The 17,738-nt window shown below is 41.7% G+C and overlaps 1 protein-coding gene across 4 annotated transcripts in view; it reads right to left on the bottom strand.

Moving 5' to 3' along the window:
* Nucleotides 1-17,738, bottom strand: part of TNRC6B (trinucleotide repeat containing adaptor 6B) — a 206,005-nt gene that overhangs the window by 161,375 nt on the left and 26,892 nt on the right. For 3 of the 4 annotated variants that reach the window (XM_074271770.1, XM_074271778.1, XM_074271773.1), the window contains exons 2-3: nt 6,934-7,006; nt 1,164-1,254 (exon numbers count right to left, since the gene is read on the bottom strand). In XM_074271770.1, coding sequence (XP_074127871.1) covers nt 1,164-1,208 — 45 coding nt within the window. In that variant the 5' untranslated portion in view covers nt 1,209-1,254; nt 6,934-7,006. Of the gene's footprint in view, nt 1-1,163; nt 1,255-6,933; nt 7,007-17,738 lie in introns of those variants that run through there. The other variant, XM_074271772.1, reaches the window with a different exon arrangement.

The following is a 17,738-nucleotide window of genomic DNA, read 5'->3' as shown; positions in this document are numbered from 1 at the left end:
CATAAAGGTGGGCAGCAGGGAGTGGGGGCAGGATGGGGTTAATGAAAAAGACCTGGAGCAATTTGGCCTCTCTAAGAGCATTCTCGATTAGAAGATGACAAAAGTCTGAACCCATGAGCAGACTTCAGAGGTCAACAGGTCCAAATCCTCCATTTTCAAGATGAGAAAATTGAGGGGTGATTGGCCAGCAACACCGGCAAAAAGCCAAAGGCAAAAGTCAAGGCTCCTTCCCAAAGGCCATTTTTGCCCAGTTCTGTTTCATTCTCCCTCAGAATCCCTTGGAGGGGAAAGACCCAGATGCTGTACATGACTTCCAACAGAAATCCCCTTTCCCCAACCAGCTCTGATGCTGTGTAGCTACAATCGATCTGGAAACAGCAAAGGTGGTGCACCTGGCCAGCTGAAGACAGGATGGGTACAAGAGCATCTAATTATGAAGAAACAGCACAGGTTCAGAGGCCCTCAGGTCACACTTTCAGGAAGGGAACAATTCCCTAAAGCAGAAGCCAAAAAAGAGCAAACGCCACAGAAAGAGAGACGGCCTACTCAGGCACTAGAGGAATCTGGGGGACATGAGCTTGGGGAGAGAGAACCCCAAATTGTTCTGTTCCACTATAATATTTTTTAGAAACTAGGTTATCTGGCTTGGCAAAATAAACATGCAATTTAAATATTTCTGATAATAGGTGTTCTGTAAAACAGCCCCACAGAGCTAAAGGAGCCTCAGTGGAGAGGTGGAAGGCACCTCAGGGGACATGTAAGCCAACCGACCCCTCATTTTACAGCAGAGACAGAAGGCCAGGAAGGGAGGCACTTTGGACACAAAGAGGATTCCATAGTGATTAACATCCATGAGTTAGAGATGATTCACCTTGGAGTAACGTCTGAAGTTAACAGACCATTCTTCCATGAAAATTTACTTGAAATATATCTTAAACGAACATTAAAACAAATTATGTTTTTAAAAGCGTCATGTTCCCCTTCTACACAAACAAACTACAGGTGAGGGTAAGACAACTAGCACATAACAGGTGCTCGATCATTCTCAGCTAAGGGACTGAAAATGGTTTCTCGTGCTTCCTCCCACACACCCCCCTTCAGAAAAACATACTCGGCATCCAGAGCAACTCTTTAACCACTGACCCTCTTAGCCCTTCACTGACCTCGGAGCAGCTTTCTTCCAATATTTCTCCCTCATCGGTTTGCATGGGAACAGAATCTGTGCAAAACTCTGCAGAAACACACAAATACGGCCTAAAAGAAACAGAAAGGAGAAAGGAAAAAACACAATGAAATCACCACACAAAAAGAGAATATGTTGTTTTCAAAGGGTTTGCTGAAATCACATGTGCCTGGGACTGTGAATAACTCAAGTGTTGGCCTTTAATTAGTTGGCAGTTTATTTTGTGAGGTCGGGGGAATGGGGGCACTGAATAAAGCCAGATTTTTCGGTTTTATTTGGCTAAGTATTTCAATTGCTTGGGCCCCTTGAACTGATGTTTTTATGCTTTACATTCTTAGTGTGTCATTAGATGGTGTTAAAAACATGTGATGGTTGCTATCGTTACATTTAAAAAATGTTTAATGTTATTTAGAAAATAAACCATAGAATAGATTTGTTGCTCAAGATACTACATAAGTTGCAATTTTTCCTCTAAAAAAGGTTAAATGAGACAAGTTCATTACAATTTTATTAAAGTAGCAGAGACTTGAAAATTTCTGAAACCATTGTTTTGAATAAATCAAAAATATAATCCCTGACGTACAACTATTCAAATATGCAACATAAATCCTTTATTTATGTGAACCCCGAGTAATTTTTAAGTGCCAGAGAGACAAGAAAATGTCATCTCTGGGTAATCTATCTGTTTCCAAGGTCTTCAATAAATATTATTGTCCATATGTCCAGCCACCATAAGATGCCCATGTATCAATCAATCACTCAACTAGCTAAATGCCTACTATGTTCCAGACAGGCCCTGTGCTGGGGGGCTGGATTTACAAAAGACAAAAACGAGCCAGTATTTGCCTTCAAGGAAAGAAAGATGGTGGGAATCCCTCACATCATTCTCACGCAATAACTACTACAGTTTGTTTCACTGAGAAATGGCAAGAGCCTAAAAAGCTGAAGATAACGATGGATGATTCCCAGAATGCTCACTACAATCATATAACAAGCAGCCTTGGAACACCTGCTTCCCTGGCCTATTCTTTAACTCCCGCTCCGTGGACGGCCCCTGGATGACAGGGAGAAGATGGAGTCTTTGCCTTTCCTTCCAATGCTGTGCTTTTCTCTTACAGTGGGATTGGGGCTTCAGAGCTGGGCCCAAAGCAGCAAGCTGGAAGTGAGCTCTGGTAGGGTCTCCATGAATGATGGTGCTCACTCATCCCCAAAGTGATGGCACAGCTGCCACCTTGCCACGGCTCATGCTCCCTCATCAGCCTTCTACTCCTTTCTATTGATCCAGTCTCCCTATTGCTCAAGGATGCAGTTTCCCTGACTTCTCCAAAGCAAGCCACTTTCTCCCTTCTTTAAGTTTCTAGTGTGGTTATGTCTAGCGGCCCATTTTAACCTTTACTCTTTCCTCTGTGGTGTGTGCAGGTCTGCTGAACTAAACCATAGGCTATATAAAGGGAAGGATGGAATCTTTGATATGCATTGTGCTCCCACTTCCAGAGGAGGCATTCAATAAAACATGTTACCCTAAATGAACTCACAAATGGAGATCTCCTGCCCAGAATCTTCCCCCACTTTATTCAGCCCCGTATCTCTGTCTTCATACAGAACATCTTATTCTGAAGGTCCAAATTGCAATTCAAACTTAAACATGTCAAAAGATGGGCACCTTCTTCTATGACCACCATTCATTCTGTCTCACAAGCTTTTACCGGCTTTATTTCTTGCTGGTCTCCTATATACTGTGCTCCAACTGAGCACTCACCCACAATCCTCTTTCCCCATCACAGTGACTTTACCCACTTCTTAAGTCCCCCACACTTAATCATTCTCCTTCCTCCATCTGAAATGCCCTCCCTTCTTCAACAATCCATGTCTCTCTGTCTTCCTTTAAAAACTCAGATGATATTTCAAGTCTGACCGGAAGCAAGGCCCAATTAACCTGCTAAGACATGGCTCCTTTTCCCATGCATAGGGAATCCTGTTTATATTCATGGTGGTCGCCACTTTACCAGTTTCCTACTTTCCACACCCTACATCTCTAAACTAGATCAAGCATCCTGATTTTTCCAGGCACGACCTGGGATACTGGCATCTAAAATGGATTTGGGTACACTGGCTAAAGATATTTCCCTGGTAGGAAAAAATAGTAAGGAAAGCATGTCTGTGGGATTTGAGGATTTTAGAAGTATCAGGTCAAGGCGATAACTTCACCTAAGAAAGGTGGTCCTTGCAGAGCTGGGAAGAGGTGACAAATAATGCTAAAGCCACCACAGGGTTAAAGACATGTCTGTACCCAAATTCTAACTCCATTGTTATCATTTCATCACAGGTCAGTCACTAGGGCAGAACATGTGGCAAATGCTGACCACATGGGCAGTCCTGAACTTATAAAATGCTCAGCACACAATACAGAAGTCAATACATGTTGATGACCAACTGAAAGTATCATCATGTGATATCTGTCCTGGGTTTTCCACAAAATTTAGAAGGATTTTAAAAAACTCCTCTCCATTTGAGAACAATTGAGGTAATGAACCAAGTTAACATTCAGAATTATCCTCAAGCCAAGGTTCCCATCTAGTAACCAGAATACCGCTTTCTAAATTTCATAGACTGGGGCAAAGGTCACCAACTTTTAATTCCTAATTCTAGTATCTGAAATGCATTTGCATCTGGCATGGACGCACTCAAAACAGATGAAGTAGTAGATGTCATAGCTTACATTCTCATCCATGTCTCTAAAGGGGAACTGTTCACTCATTCATTCAACAAGCGCATACTGAGAGCGTCAGATGTATAGTGTGTTCTACGAGGTAATTTACTGGGGAAAAAAATGAATGAGACCCTAACCTCAAACAGCTTAAGCTATGGAGAAAAGACAGCCAGAAGCAATAATAATCCAAGGCAGACTGCCCTGAGCGCTACAGGTGGGATAGGAATGGACGTCTATACAAGTTCAGAAGAGAGAAGGAACAGAGGCAGCTGGGGAAGGCAGAGAAGGCTTCCTGCAAGAGGGGGCCCTGGAGATAGGAAGGCCCTTTGGAGCCTTCCCAAAGCATTCCTGGATGCATGAACAAGCAGGAAAAAGGAAGCGAAATGAAGATGTCAGTCCTTGTCTTCCTGGGCCCTGATCTGGTCAAAGAACGACACAAGGGGCACTAACAGTCCCTTTATGCAGCACAGAAGGTGAATAAGACCAAAGTTGGGAGGAGAGGAGAAAATGGGCCTTAGTGTGGGAGATACTTCTCACCACCTTGGGAAATCCCAGAGTCCTGTGGGGCAGGGAAGGCCAGAGCAGCCCCGCTGCAGTTTCCACCCAGGAGACTCACAGTGCAGCTGAGAGAAACAGTTGTCAAAAGGAAGAGCAGAGGAAAAGGGCCAGCTGCGCCTCGCCTTCTGGGAGATGTCCACAGGGAGGCAGCCATGGCCCCTGGTACTATCCTCTCTGGTTCGAGCTCTCCCTCATCCCTGCCTCCAGATAATAAACAGGCTCAGGCTCTCTTCTCTGAAAAACTTTAACCATGGCTGGGCGGCACAGTGGGCAATGAACTGGACTGCAAGTGAGGTAGGCCTGTGTTCAAATCCTGCCTCAGACACATCCTCGCCATGTGACCGACTTTCCCACTGTCTGCCTCAGTTTTCTCATCTGTGAAATGAGAGTCCCGCATCCCAAAACTACCATTCGTAATCATAAAGCACGCGGCCTCTGAGTGACGTGTAAGTGCTAGAGACTATGATGCACATTATCACTTTAATTATCCGCTAACCACCAGATGGTTCCACATCAGCAGCCCCTTGCTCCTTCAGTCCTCTCAATCAAGCTCCCGTTGGACCCCCTAAACGCTCCTTCTGCTACGTCAGCAGCGACCTCTTCTACAGCCTCTTCAGTTTCCTCTGCCACGCTCTCAGGCCAGGCTTCCTGCTTTATTTCTCCAGCCCTTCATTGGAGGTTCTCCCCTCAGCGGGCGTCAGATCTCCTAATGGACCCCATATCCTACGAAGGCAGGATGGTCTCCCTCAGCTCCTAGCAACGTGTTCAAACCCCCCCCCCCAGCTGTTAGTCATCAGCACTGCTGCATCCCAGAGGAGACAGCCCAAGTTCTGAAAGCTAGGTCTGAAAGCAGGGGCTGTGTAAAGAAAGGAGAAGAACCTTTGGGAACAGCCATCTCCAGGGGTCAGGGAGAGGGAGAAGAACAGGTGGGCGTGTCCCGTCTGAGGCAAGGGAGTGATAGCTGGCACAAGAGGAGGCCTGGAAAAGCTGCAGCCCCTGGCTCTGGTGTCTGAGGGGATCCACGGGCCTAGGACAGAGGCCTATCAGCAGAAGGGGATGGAGCATCAGGCAGACATTGCAGGTGCACTCGTATCCTGAACCCAAATCTCCAAAGGAACATTTCCACGCCCATAGACAAGGCCACAGCACTCTCTTTGAAAGGATGTACAGAATAAATATGACCTGCTGCTTTCAAAAGTGCCCTGTTTGTCTGCACCTCCTTCCAAACTACCTGCTCTTTGTCTTGGGAATGTTTAAAAATGAGACAGGAGCACTCGTTGGGGGAAAATCACTATTGCTATATTGTTCCCCTTAATTAAAAAAATGCAAAGAAAAAAAGCCTAGAATAACTAAGTATAACCTAGCAAAACAAGTCTAAGTTCAGCCAGTCCAAAAACGTCTTGTCTCTTTCCCCTCTGCCAGCAGGCGAGTGACATCCCTCGCCCTCTCTCAGGCTTTCCTTCAATGACAAGGACGCGCCCCTCCTCAAAATGGTTCTTCTGGTTCTGCTCATTGCATTGCCTAGTTCCAACTCTCCAGGATTCTCTGAAATGGTCTCTCCAGTCTTTTCTCAGAGGCACTCCATCATTTTCTTACATTGCAATTTGTTCCAAGGTTGTTCTGTTGTGTAAGAGGCAATCTAAGGCACCTATCTATGTAGAGTGCCTCTTTTCTTCTTTTCAATCCCTTTCCCAATGGCAAGGATCAGGAAATTTGTTTTCCTGGTGATTATTCCCTCCATAGTATTAGCTTTCCTTTTAAGCTCCTCCTCTTCACACTGTTTCACACCCATAACTGCTCTTTCCTATAACTGTATCCAAGTCACACCAGATTAAATCTTGCTTCCTGATCATGGCCTTCAATCTCCCACCTCAGTAGTCTTGCTCTGTTCATTCTGCTGGGAAGGCCCCTACCTCCTTGATGAAATTCAACATATAATTCATTTCTCAAGGCTCTTTTCAGTGTCATCTCCAATTCTCTACTTACTTCCTGTTTTAGAGGAAGCTCTGTCCTTGTTCCAATCTCCTCCAATGTCTCCTCAAAGATCCTCTCCATCAATCATCCCTGCATCTCTCTTTCACTACTGGCTCTTTCCAGGAGAAAGAACACTGTATGTGAAGTCAGAAGACTACCTGTTCCTTACTACCTCTGTAAGATGGACAGGTCACTTAAAAGCTCCCTGAGCCGCAACCTTCTGATAGGTAAAATGAAGATGTTGGACACAATGACCTCAAAAATGGCTTCAAGGTCAAATCTATGATCCTATCTCCACACATGCTTCAGTTATCCATTCTTTGGGGGGGGGGAAATTTACTGACTTTTCTATGCCATGTGACTATTTCCCCATCTGCTTTCAGCCTATCAGACTCAAGAGCTTAGCCTCTCTCCTGGGTGCAATGGGTAAGATGGGTAAGATGATGGGTAAGAAAATTGCGTGCTTACTTTCCATTCATTCTCAATAATACAGATGTATTGGGCTTACCTCTGACAGTATCCTAGGGCTCTTGAAGCCCGGGAGGATCAATCCAGGCTACATTCAGTGCAAAAACAAAATCCTGAAAAGAGAAGAAGAAAATCTCAATCAGCAGCGTTTATAGCACTCATTTATACAAAGCTAAAGGAGTCTAACATGGTAACAACAAAATGAAATGTCCCAACAAAACAATAACATTTCTTGAAAGACATCCAAGCATAAGTTTAGATCTTAAGACTTTTTTTGTTTAATTTCATCAAAACGCACACGCGCGCACATATACAAAACACACACACACACGCAACTTTCCTCCTTTAATTCAAGTTGACAAAAAAAAAAAAAAATTGGTTAGAGTTGCATTTGTTTCATGGAATCAGAGGGACTTAGACACAACCTGAGAATCAACTGGTCCACAACCAAATAGAGATCACAGTGGTCTGATTTCCAAAGACATTTCTAATTGTTCAGCCAGACTCTTTCAAACTGACTGCTACCATTGGGCATTATAATCTGAAAACACAAATCTGAAGACAAGAACAGGACCAAGACATTTTTCTATTTTGAATCCTCTGGAAATTCATTTTCAGTTAGCTTTTGTAAATGTGGCCCAAAAAGTTTGTGGCTATGTAGAGCACTGTTTTAGTCCAAAGCCCACATTTATAGAGTGTGTTAAGGTTACAAAGAGTTCTCCCTGCAGCAACTTAGCAAAGGAACGAGTATAAAATATTAATATTAACCTAGCTTCCTCAGCTAAGACATTAATGGGATTGGAGTGCTGACCTAACATCCCCTTCTAAGTAGGATGAAATCTATACTCCCATCATCCACAAACCTAATGGCAGTTGTCATTTACAATATGGAAATGTTTTAACTTTGAAGTTCCGAGCCCTATATTTTATTATGATATATTTGAAAATGTTTCTCTCCTCTTTGGCTACCTGCCTGACTTCAGGCCTGATGATAGAGATTGGGGGGGGGGGGCACGAGGTGTTCAGTTGAGAGCTCCCTGCTCTCTCTTCTCCAGGAAAAGTCACCAAAAGCCAAAGATCTTCCTCCCAACATGAACAATGGAAAGGCACCAATCAGGACAAGAGAAAGAGTAGGATGGGCAGGGCCACATCTGCCTGGACCAGATGTGCAAAGAGGTATCTTGACTCACAATAATGCTAAAACCAAAAATGCATCACACAGCTGCCAAATGGCTTAGTCACAAATACACGAGTTTAATAAGAATCTGAGATACTGTCATAATGCTTTCGTAGGATGTCCGGCCAAAAATTCTGTCTAACGTTGGAAAAGGCACTTCTGTATTAGTATTTAGGGAAAGTTGTTTGTTGTTTTTCAGTAACAAAGAACTCCAGGAAATGAAAAAATTTTACTTCAACTCATCATTTCCTACTTTAAACCAGAGTCAGATAAGAATACCACGCTTTAAGATTCTGCCTTGGGACTTATATTTGATTTTAAATTAAAGCTTTTTATTTTCAAAATATAAATACAGATAATTTTCAACATTAACCCTTGCAAAACATTTGTGTTCCAATTTTTTTTCTCCCTCCCTTCATCCTACAGCCTCCCCTAGACAGCAAGTAATCCAATATATGTTAAGCATGCACAATTCTTCTATACATATTTCCACTATTATCTTGCTGCACAAGAAAAATTAGATCAAAAAGGGGGAAAAATGAGAAAGAAAAAAAAAGCAAGCAAACAATAAAAAGGTGAAAATACTATGTTGCGATCCACATTCAGTTTCCACAATCCTCTCTCTATATGCAGATGGCTCTCATCATCACAAGATCATTGGAACTGGCCTGAAAAGAGCCAAGTCCATCATAGTTGATCATCACATAATTTTGTTATTGCCATGTGTAATGATCTCCTGGTTCTGCTCACTTCACTCAACAGCAGTTTCTGTAAGTCTCTCCAGGCCTCTCTGAAATCATCCTGCTGGTTTTTTCTTACAGAACAATAATATTCCTATAACTTATTCAGCCATTCTCCAATTGATGGACATCCACTCAGTCTGCCACTACAAAAAAGGGCTGCCACAAACATTTCTGCACAAATGGGCCTTTTTCCCTTCTTTAAGATCTCTTTGGGATATAAGGCCAGTAGAGAAACTGCTGGATCCAAGGGTATACACGGTTTGATAGCCCTTTGGGCCTAGTTCCATATTGCTCTTCAGAATGGTTGGATTCATTCACAACTCCACTAAAATGTATTAGTATGGGACTTTATTTTTTGAGCAAATGTGATAAAGCATTCTTATCTTAAAAAAAAATGTTTTTGTAAGGGCAGCTAGTTGGTGTAGTAGACAGAGCACCAGTTCTGAAGTCAAGAAGATCTGAATTCAAATCTGGCCTCAGATACGTAACAGTTGTGTGACCCTGGGCAAGTCACTTAACCTCCACTACTTCAGGAAAAAAAAAAATTGTAAATATTTGCCACTTCCGGTGCTTATTTTACCTCCTTCATTTTGTCTGTAACCTACAGCCTTAAATAAATCAATCTTTTACCAAAAAATAAAAATAAATAAATTTGTAAATTAAAATTTTATATAAAAATGAAACAGATGAGACCTGTGGAAAAAATATTTGAGGATCAGATTTTATTTCCCTAGGGGGACCCTAAAAATAGCTGTTTCCCAACTAAGAAGTAGAGCTTAATAAATAAGTGATCTTCCCTCACAGCACTGGATGACTGGTATGCTGTATATGGCAGATCTGAAGTGCTCCCATTCTGGAGAGGCCTCAGAACTTTGGCCTATTCTGGCCATTAAAGTTCAGCCAAGAATCAAACCAAGAAAATGGGGAAAATGGTTTTAAATGGATTTTCCACATTCCTTCTTCATCCCCTCGGTCCTTTCAAAATCTTTCAGAACAGCTGCTGTCCTTTCCCAGATATTATCTTTCCAGTGTCCAGAGCATGCTGCTTCTTCCCTTCTTTCTCCCAGCACCAAGTGCTGCTCCCCCTTCACCTTTTTCAGATGATCCTGGAGGTCAGAATGGCCTTTTGTGCTGATTTCCAGAACATACACCTCTCCTGACAGAAAGTCTAGCTCCAGGCCCCCCGTGACGGGCACAGTGCTGGCAGTGGTTGGTGGCCGTCACCTTGGGTTCTCCCTCAGCTCCTGGGGCCATCTCCTGGTAGGCTTCAGGGTCTGCCATCTTCACAGACTCCTCTGTCATATCCACCAAAGTTTTCTTTTCTGACTTCTGTTTCAATGTGATCCTGAATCTTAAATTAAGTAACCCTCTATAGAATCCGATAATGAAGTTAAATGTCTATGCCTTCTCTAATGATCCAAAGCTATTTATGTTTATGTATCAACATAGCTGTGACATGTGTGTTAGAGAAATTCAAAATTCAAATGAGGATTTTAAAAACAGAAATCAACCAATAGGAATTTGTATTGTAAAAACACTGGACTTGGGATCAAGGAGAATTCCAGTCCAACAATTAATGAGCACATATCAGCCTCCTCTTTCTGGGGCTTGTGTTTCGTGTATTTTGGGAATAAGACTAGCCACAATATCTATTTCACACAACTGCTAATGAAGAAACTATTTCATTTTTAAAAAGTTATATAAATGGAATTACTGGTATATCCTGCTGCCTGTTATGTTAGTGGGGAAAGCAAATTAATATACAGGGAGCAATTCAAAAGCAAGCAGGTGCTTTCAAGCTATTTGGTACTAAGTAAAAATACACCAGGAATTCAGAAGACAGAGATCAACATAAGCCGAAAGCCAGAGAAAGCTTCCTGAAACATGTTGGGCCTTGGCCTGGGGTATGAAGGACAGGGAGAGTCCGAAGGGTATCAGCGGAAACAGCACGAACAAAAGTTCAGAGGCAGAGATGAACATGGCAGAAGCCACTGACTTCTGAGGACCCCAAGGAACCCATTGCTGTTGTCCTTACCACATCCATCTGAGCCTTCATTCTAAGGTGCAGAAGCCACAGGCTATGCCGGTATTTCTGGATTTTCACAGATGCCGGGCACCTCCCTCACCAAAGCCAAAAACGGGGGAGGAGAAGGCTAGCTCTTTTGGGCAGTCCCCACCAGCACACATTTCAAATCCTCTCATGTCTAGCATCCCTGATTCTAAAGGGTTGTGAAGTGCCTCACAAATCACTGCCAGCCACTCCTCCTTATGCCCTCCTTAGGAGCTGTAAAATGTTCTCACGTACCAGATTTCAAGACTTTAACTATTCCTCAATCCATTGTCTTAAAATAAGATTTCACATTCACTTTATGTTTTTCTTTGACAATAACTATGGGAATCTGTCCTCCTATTTATGTATCTGGTAAAAACAATTCCTTAATGTAGCCATGATCCAAATGGCATAAACCCAAACTTCTTTCTGAAATTACTGAAGAGGTTTTATAGGAAGTCTGCATATCGTTCATCTCTGGCCAATGAAACACACGACTGGTACAAAGAAAGGGTCCTCTGCTGTTAAGAGTGGTTAAATTATTTTCAAAAATTGTAAAAAAGTGCCCGATAGCAGACTTTCCATTTGACTCCTTGTCCTGAAATGATTCAATTCCAAACGTGCTCATTGCTTGATCTTTAGCTGCCTAATCGTATTTTATCACTGCAAACAATAGTTTATGTAGTCACAGATAAAAACAGAAAATGCATCTTTGACTCTTGGAGATAAAAATAATGAAAAATGCAGCCTGATAAAAAGCTATATATATTTTTTCCCAGCTTGAAAATTAATCTAGATTAAGAAAACAGAATTTTCAAAGGTCCCTTTCAAGGGAAAATGAAACTAAAACTAAAACCGAGAAGAAACTGGGATGTCAACACAACTTCTAAAAACAAACAATGATCATGACATACACATTTCTGACACTTCTACATGTGGGCTAACTGTCCCAAAGGCCAAAGAGATTGATTAAATTGATTTCATGGATATTCATAACACCAGATACCAAGAGAGTCATACTTTAATTTGCTAGAACCTTAAACTCCGTAGAATAGCTTCAAGTGTTTAACTTTTATTTAAGAGACAAAGGACGGGGAAAAATCAGTTTCCAGGTCATATCCTCCCCCCCCCTTAAAAAATCCCATAAACACTAGCAGGTTCTAGCAACCATGCTGGAATCTGGCAAGATCTTTTACAACAAGGTGCCTCCTATCCAACCATTAAAAATCATTCACGATTTCTTGACAGTCTCTTCTACCACTCTCTGATGAGATCAGAGCAGAGCAGAGAGTCCTACACCAGGGGAGTGCATCCCAGCTGAAGGGATCTGTCATCCCGAGGGTGTTCCGAGTTTCCCCAGCACCCCAGAAGGGCTAGTGCTCCCTGAACATCCCACCTTTACCTTAACAACGTTAAACACGCCATGGCCGGAGGCCAAGTGCCAAATCCAGAATGAGCCAGTAATGACTCTCTGTAGTGGGTCATTCAACCAGTCCTGAATCTAACCTTAGTATACATATTGTCATCTGACTCACATCTCTCCATCTCACCCATGAGAAAACAAGGAAAGGATAGGACAGATGCCGAATTAAAATCTGGTAAATTTTATCTGTAGCGTTCTCCTCATCTAGTAACAGAGAAATCGAGACACACAGACAGAGACTTTCCAGTTTCAGATATTTACTAGCAGTGTGACTTTAGGCAACTGGCTTATTAATCTGTTTGCCTCAGTTTCCTTATTTGAAAAATGGGGGTAATAATAGCACCTATCTTCCTGGGCTGTCGTAAGAAACAATTGAAGCAATGTTTGCAAAATGCTTAGCATAGTGCCAGGCACATAGTAAGCACTGTAAAAATATTAGCTGGTATTATTTTTATTTTTAATGATACCCTCTAGAATTTCACCAGGAATCAAAGTCAATTGCTTTAGTTTGCAGACTCTGCTCTCCTCCTCTTTTTAAAATCTAGGATGCCATTTGGCCTTCCATATCCTGACGCCCGCCATGACCTTTCTTTCTTTTGCTGACACGGCTTGCCCAGAGTCACACAGCTAGAAAGTGTTAAGTGTCTGAGGCTCAAATTTGAACTCGGGTCCTCCTGACTTCAGGACTGGTGCTCTATCCACTGCACCACCCAGGTGCCCCCCTCCAAGACTTTTCAGAGATCATTTGCCAGTTGTATGACTACCTTGGGAGCAGCTAATCTGGTTCTAGTCACTTGAACTCCCTCAATGGCAACTAGGCGCTCTCAAACTATCGTCCTACTGATCTTGGAGTTCAGATTTCCATTTCTGGTCTTGATCTCTTCAATCCACAGACTCCAGAAGAAAAATAAGAGGTAAAAGTTCCATGTTTAAGAAGTACACACACTCTCAGTAGATAGCTGGAAGCGAGACCATCTACTTCGGTTCTGGAATCTGGGCCCCCTACAACATTCTTGACAAATGATCATATGGCCCTTGCTCCAAGACTTCCAGTGAAGAACAGCCCATTCTATGAGGGGGCAATGTGGCCCCTAAAGCTGGCACACGTTGTTCTCTGTTTCACTGGGATTAAGCAGAGTTCTTCCTTATGAGCTCTCCAAATACTTTCTGCACCTAAGCAGTTGTTACTGTTTTTTTTTTTTTAAAGCTAAATATATCCCTGTCATTTCAACCTATCCTAATATTAAGAATATAGCCCTATTAAGCGAATAACTCCACAGCTTCAATGTTCTAGTATTATAATTAAGTATGATTCAAAATAGACTATAAAGTCACAAAGGAGAATCAGGTTCGAAATCCTCCGTAATTAAAACTGGAGGCTTCATGAACGTTTGGGATAGGTCTTGAAGGTTGAGTAGGATTTCAACAAGCCAAGACCAAAGAAGGGTAGGAGATGAGGAGATTGTTCTAGGGTGTGAGTCCCCTTCAGCAGGAAAGTAACATACACTGTATAACAGAAATGGTTTGCCAAGGAGGGGATGGTAAAGTCAGACTGGGCTAAAGGTGCTCACCTACAGGTAAGAAAGGACTATAAGGTAAGCAGAAGGGTACTAAGGGGCTCTAAGAAAAAGATCTGACTGACCTCACAGTGGTACCGAGGATGAACTGGGGTGAAGGATGGAAGTAACCGTAATGGGGCAGGATCAAGGTAAATGAACTATTCCAGTTTGACGGGAGTGAGGGAACCACAAGAAAAAAGTACAGCAAAGACTGCATCAAAAACACCACCAAGAGCAAAAATAATCCTTTCCAGAGCATATATGGAATATGGCCAAGAAGGCAGAGCATCAGTATGGCTACTGATTTCCTCCTGTGATCTATAGCTCATTGGTACTCAGGTGTTTGCACATCAGTCTTCCCATTAGACTGTGAGTTCCTATGGGGCAAAGATTGTCTGTTATTTTTGTATCCCAGAGCTCAGAACAATACCTGGCGCACAGTAGGCACTTAATAAATGTTTATTATAAATGACTCACCAACTAATAAAGAGTTAGAAGGGACCAAATAGGATTTCCCCCTTTCTCTCTCCCTCTGTACACATGCAACACGCACACACACATATATGCATACATACTACCAATGCAATGTTTCTGTTGATAAGGAAAAAGTTTAATAATTTCTATCAGTTCAGGTTGGAGGCAAGAAAAGACATTTTCTTCGGTGTATTCAAACCCTACTCAGTCTTTATGTGATAAAAAAGGAAGCTCTCAACATGAAGTGGGTCAGAAGGACAATGACAAGCGAGCTAAAAGATATTTTAAATGATTCCGTGGCTCTATTTTAACTCCTTCTTCTAGCTCTTCAGCAGGTTTACAAATCCTCTGAGCAGAATGACACTAGCACTCAGAATATGGTGAAAGAATTATGACAACTTCCACACAAAAAGGTGGAGAAAGAAAATCTCACCAAGTGTGAAATAAATCTTCATTTTTAGCCTAAGAGGGCCTCACAAAGGCAGGGAACAAATCTAAACAAACAAACAAACAAACAAAAAAAGATGACACTTTAAAAAAAGGGATGAGCTCATTGAATAAGGAAGGAGAGAAAGAGACCGAGAAACAAAGAAACTTTAAAAGGAAAAAAAAATAATAATGGCAAGAAGAAATTATTTCAACAAGAGACACCAAAACTAATTAATAGCCCTTATGATTTTTTTTTTGCAATCATGTAAAACATTTTTACGTTAGTTATGTTGTGAAAGAAGAAACAGAACCAAAGGGAAAAAACCACACACCAAAAAAACAAAGTGAAAATAGTCTTCTTTGATCTGTATTCAGACTCCATCGGTTCTTTCTCTGGAGATGGATCGTATTTTCCATCATTAATCTTTTGGAATTCTCTTGGAACATAGTATTGCTGAGAAAAGCTAAGTCAATCATAATTGATCATTATACAATGTTGCCTGTTACAATGTCCTTTTGATTTAAAAATGACTACTTGCATTTAGAAGATCTACAACTTAACAATTTTCCATTACCACATTTTATTTTTTTCTCAAGTGTTTTATTTTTCCAAATATATGAAAAGATAGTTTTCAACATTCATTTTTGAAAACTGTGTTCTAAATTTTTCTCCCTTCTTTCCTTCTCTTCTCCCCAAGACAGCAAGCATTCTAATATAAGTGAAATGCCTCGCTGAACTTTAAAAAAATGATATTTCCTGTATAGACGATGAAAACTATGAATAAGTACTCTTCTACTCCTTAACTAGTCCTTGACTAAGTTATAGAATCAGGCTGTTGGTTCCCCCCTCCCCCACTCCCATGGCAGCTATGATTGCCTCAATAAGATTTAGCAAGTTGAAAAGTCAAGATTTGCGGGAAATTCCAATTTCCCCAGATGGATCTGATTCCCCTGTTACCCCTCATAATGATTAATTAAAACAGGAGAGGAGCATGGGAAGCAATCCTACCTTCAAGGAGTTGCCTCTTTGGAGTTGTTCAGGCAGAGGTCAGAAGACCATTTATGTCAGGTACATTACAAAGGGAGTTGCTTTCAGCTTATGGGTTGGGCTAGATAGTCACTAAGGTCCCTTCCAACTCCTCAAATTCTGTGACAAATGACTAAAGGAATCCATTCATGTTCCCACTTAATGAAAAGGAAATCCAAAAACATAAAAGTTCCAGATCAACAGAAAAAAATAGCTCACATGAATTCAATTATCATCTTTATGACTGATTTTAAGATACACATATCAAGTCTCTCTTGACTTCCACTAATATATCCATCACTAATGAAATGTCCTCCCAAAGACATCTCAAACACATTAGGTCCAAATCAGAGTTTATTGTTTTTCCTACCCATATCCTTCCCTCTTCCAAATGTCTGTATTACTGCTGACAGCAATGCCATCCTCCCCATCATGCAGACTCACAAGCTTAGTGTCACATCCAAAGGGGAAAGGATTTCGAAAGAATCTAAAAGATTCTGGATTGTTCAATTAACTCCAAAAATGTTCAAGAAGCCAAAAGAAACATGAGACCATAATGCATATTTTATCACCTCTAAAATTTTAATAAGGGTACACAGTACTTAGAGACATACTTGGCGCATAGTAGGTATTTAAATAAGTGTTTATTATCTGTCGTAGAAGGCATTCTTGGCACAAAAAAAAAAATTGAGAAAGAAAGAGGCAGGCTCTTCAGAAGGAATTTGTTACCACAGATTATATCTCCACAGTCACACAACAGATTAAAAAAAAATGAAACCATTCCACTGTGCCTATTTTTTTGTTCCCCAAAAAGAGAACAAAATGCATTTTAACAGCTCTCCTCAAAGTGTTTCCCACACTGTAAAATCATACAAAATTCATCAACAGCTATGACTGTTACTATTTTATTACTCTACTAAAGGAAGCATCCAATAGGAAGACACATATTTACTAAGGATGTTGATGGAGAATGGCTTGCACAGCATCCAAATGGAAAAAAAGAAATCCCTCTCAGGAAAAAGATGAAGCGCCACATGCTCTTCTTTGCAAGTGGAAGACTGAGTGACTGATTACTAAGTCCCACATGATTACAGGTTTCCTTAGTTTTTCTAATGGTCCACCAGAAGAGACTAGCTTCAACAGCCCCACACTGGAAAAACAAAGTGAATAAATAATGCATATTGCCCAGCAGGGTAGGTGCAGCTGACTAGTGCAGTGGATAGTGTCAGTTCTGGAGTTGGGAAGCCTCATCTTCACGAGTTCAAATCCAGCCTCAGACACTTCCTAGCTGTGTGCTGCTGGGCAAGTCACTTATGTTTTCTTGGTGGCAAACCAAGTATCTCTGCCAAGAAGACCTCAAATGGAGTCACAAAGAGTCTGAAATGACTGGAAAATGATACCAAAAATTGTCCTGATTATGATACAGTTCGATTTTACATACATGCGTACACAAATGCATAAGCACTATCTGATGACCACTGCAGATGGATCCTGAGCTATGTTCATTCCTAAGAGGAAGAAAAGAGTGGGCGAGATAGGAATGTCACTGACTCTATGCTCCTGAAAACAAAAACCTATCTTTTTAACACTGTTCTTAACCTAGTGATTTAAAGGGCTATGAATGATGGGCTGCCACCCTCTCCAAAGAATCAAAAGGCACTGACATCGTCATGGGCAGGAAAGAGTGCCAGTCTATTACTAAGGATGAGTTGAAGGCAGGAAGTAGTGTAACATCCACCAAGATGTCTGACTGGGAAAAAGAGTCCATCAGAACTGCAACAGCAGGAGGTAACAGATGGATAGACCAAAGGCTGTGCTGCCTCCCAGAGAGGAAGGCCTCCAGCACCCTGGAGAGATCATCCGGGGACTGTGGACAGGATTAGAGAGATGGGGTGGCGAGTTTGCCAAGCACGGTCTTGAACGACAAGCTCAGTGCCTCGCCAAGACACTCCAAGCCTTCTCT

This window comes from Sminthopsis crassicaudata, chromosome 5 (genome assembly GCF_048593235.1).
Source record: "Sminthopsis crassicaudata isolate SCR6 chromosome 5, ASM4859323v1, whole genome shotgun sequence".
Classification (NCBI taxonomy): domain Eukaryota; kingdom Metazoa; phylum Chordata; class Mammalia; order Dasyuromorphia; family Dasyuridae; genus Sminthopsis; species Sminthopsis crassicaudata.
The sequence above is the reverse complement of the archived record's forward strand: the minus strand, read 5'-3'. Positions and strand labels throughout refer to the sequence as shown.